At 29.4% G+C, this 1,345-nt stretch overlaps 1 protein-coding gene across 2 annotated transcripts in view; it reads left to right on the forward strand.

Annotated features, from left to right (window-relative positions):
- The window catches only part of LOC106468462 (U11/U12 small nuclear ribonucleoprotein 25 kDa protein-like), a 9,973-nt gene extending 8,835 nt beyond the window's left edge, over positions 1–1,138 (forward strand). For both annotated transcript variants that reach the window (XM_013928888.2, XM_022396795.1), the window contains one exon: positions 851–1,138. In XM_013928888.2, the coding sequence (XP_013784342.1) occupies positions 851–1,015 (165 nt within the window). In that variant the 3' untranslated portion in view covers positions 1,016–1,138. The remainder of the gene's footprint in view (positions 1–850) is intronic.
- Positions 1,139–1,345: the final 207 nt, after the last annotated feature.

Here is a 1,345-nt window from a genome sequence, read left to right on the forward strand (position 1 = left end):
GTTGCATCCGTTGTGTACTGTAAAAAATAGCAGATTTGATATCCTTTCAAAAGTTTCTGGGTGTACACACTGGTTGCATCCGTTGTGTACTGTAAAAAATAGCAGATTTGATATCCTTTCAAAAGTTTCTGGGTGTACACACTGGTTGCATCCGTTGTGTACTGTAAAAAATAGCAGATTTGATATCCTTTCAAAAGTTTCTGGGTGTACACACTTCCTTTGAGTGATTAAGCTGTATCATCTTATCAGAAAGTATATCTTAGATAAATCTGTTTGTTGTTGTTTTTTCTTGACATCATGGAATTATTTTTAAATGCTATATATTTATAAGATTAATCTTTAGAAATTACTTACTGAAATTAATGAAGAAAACTTAGATAAAACTTATAAGATTACCTAATTTTGAATAAGTAAAAAATAAAACAATTATATCTCCTACTATATAAACAAGTAATCAAATATTTGAATCATTGTATACAGGATAATCTTGCTTATGGACATTTGGATGTACTTAGCAGATATATATAAGTGAAAATGCTTGTATTTTGTGTAATAAATGCTGGAGTTCTAAGAATGATTATAACTTCTTTTCCACTGTTCAGTAGTAAATGCATGATTGACAAGATATATTTTTTTTTTTACAATGTTATTTTATACTTAAACATAAATACGTATAAAGTGAATCCGTTTTCTCTTTGTATTTTTAAGTTTCTTTACCAGTTTTAAAACTGATTTCTCTGTATCCATGTTTCTGCCTGTCTGTCTGTGTTAGGTATTTCTACTAAAAAAAACTACACTATAGAAGTGTTACAGTTAGCTATATATATATAAATGTTATTATTTTTTTCAGAAAAGAGAGAGCATAAGTCGAACACTTAGTTGGAGATACGTTTGGAAAACCTACTGGTTATATTTCAATGGCCAGAAGCTGACCCAAGATACTAAACTTTTAAAGGAATACGGTATAACTAACAACTCGATGGTTACTTTCATCAAACGCCTGCGAGTTTCGTAGTGAAAGTGCCTTGAAGTTAAAGACGTTTGAGAAGTAAACTTCGTGTTTTAATTTACGTACTGTATTGAGCTCTCTCTCTCTGTACCAAAGAATTGAAAATAAATCCCTTGTGAATTTTTTTCATGTTTTATTTCAATAAGTATTTCTTAAAATAGTCATAAAATCTGTTCAGTTAATAAGATTAATATAGTGATAGTAGTAGTAGTAGCGTTAAAATGATTAAGCGGGCCTTTTTTTTAAAGATAATTTATTTACTGCCACTATAGTATCTTACAGTGCTACTGTAAATATGAATTCAGTACAAACACACACACACACTACGTTTTTTAG

Source organism: Limulus polyphemus, unplaced genomic scaffold (assembly GCF_000517525.1).
Source record: "Limulus polyphemus unplaced genomic scaffold, Limulus_polyphemus-2.1.2 Scaffold3013, whole genome shotgun sequence".
In the NCBI taxonomy this organism is placed as follows: Eukaryota; Metazoa; Arthropoda; class Merostomata; order Xiphosura; family Limulidae; genus Limulus; species Limulus polyphemus.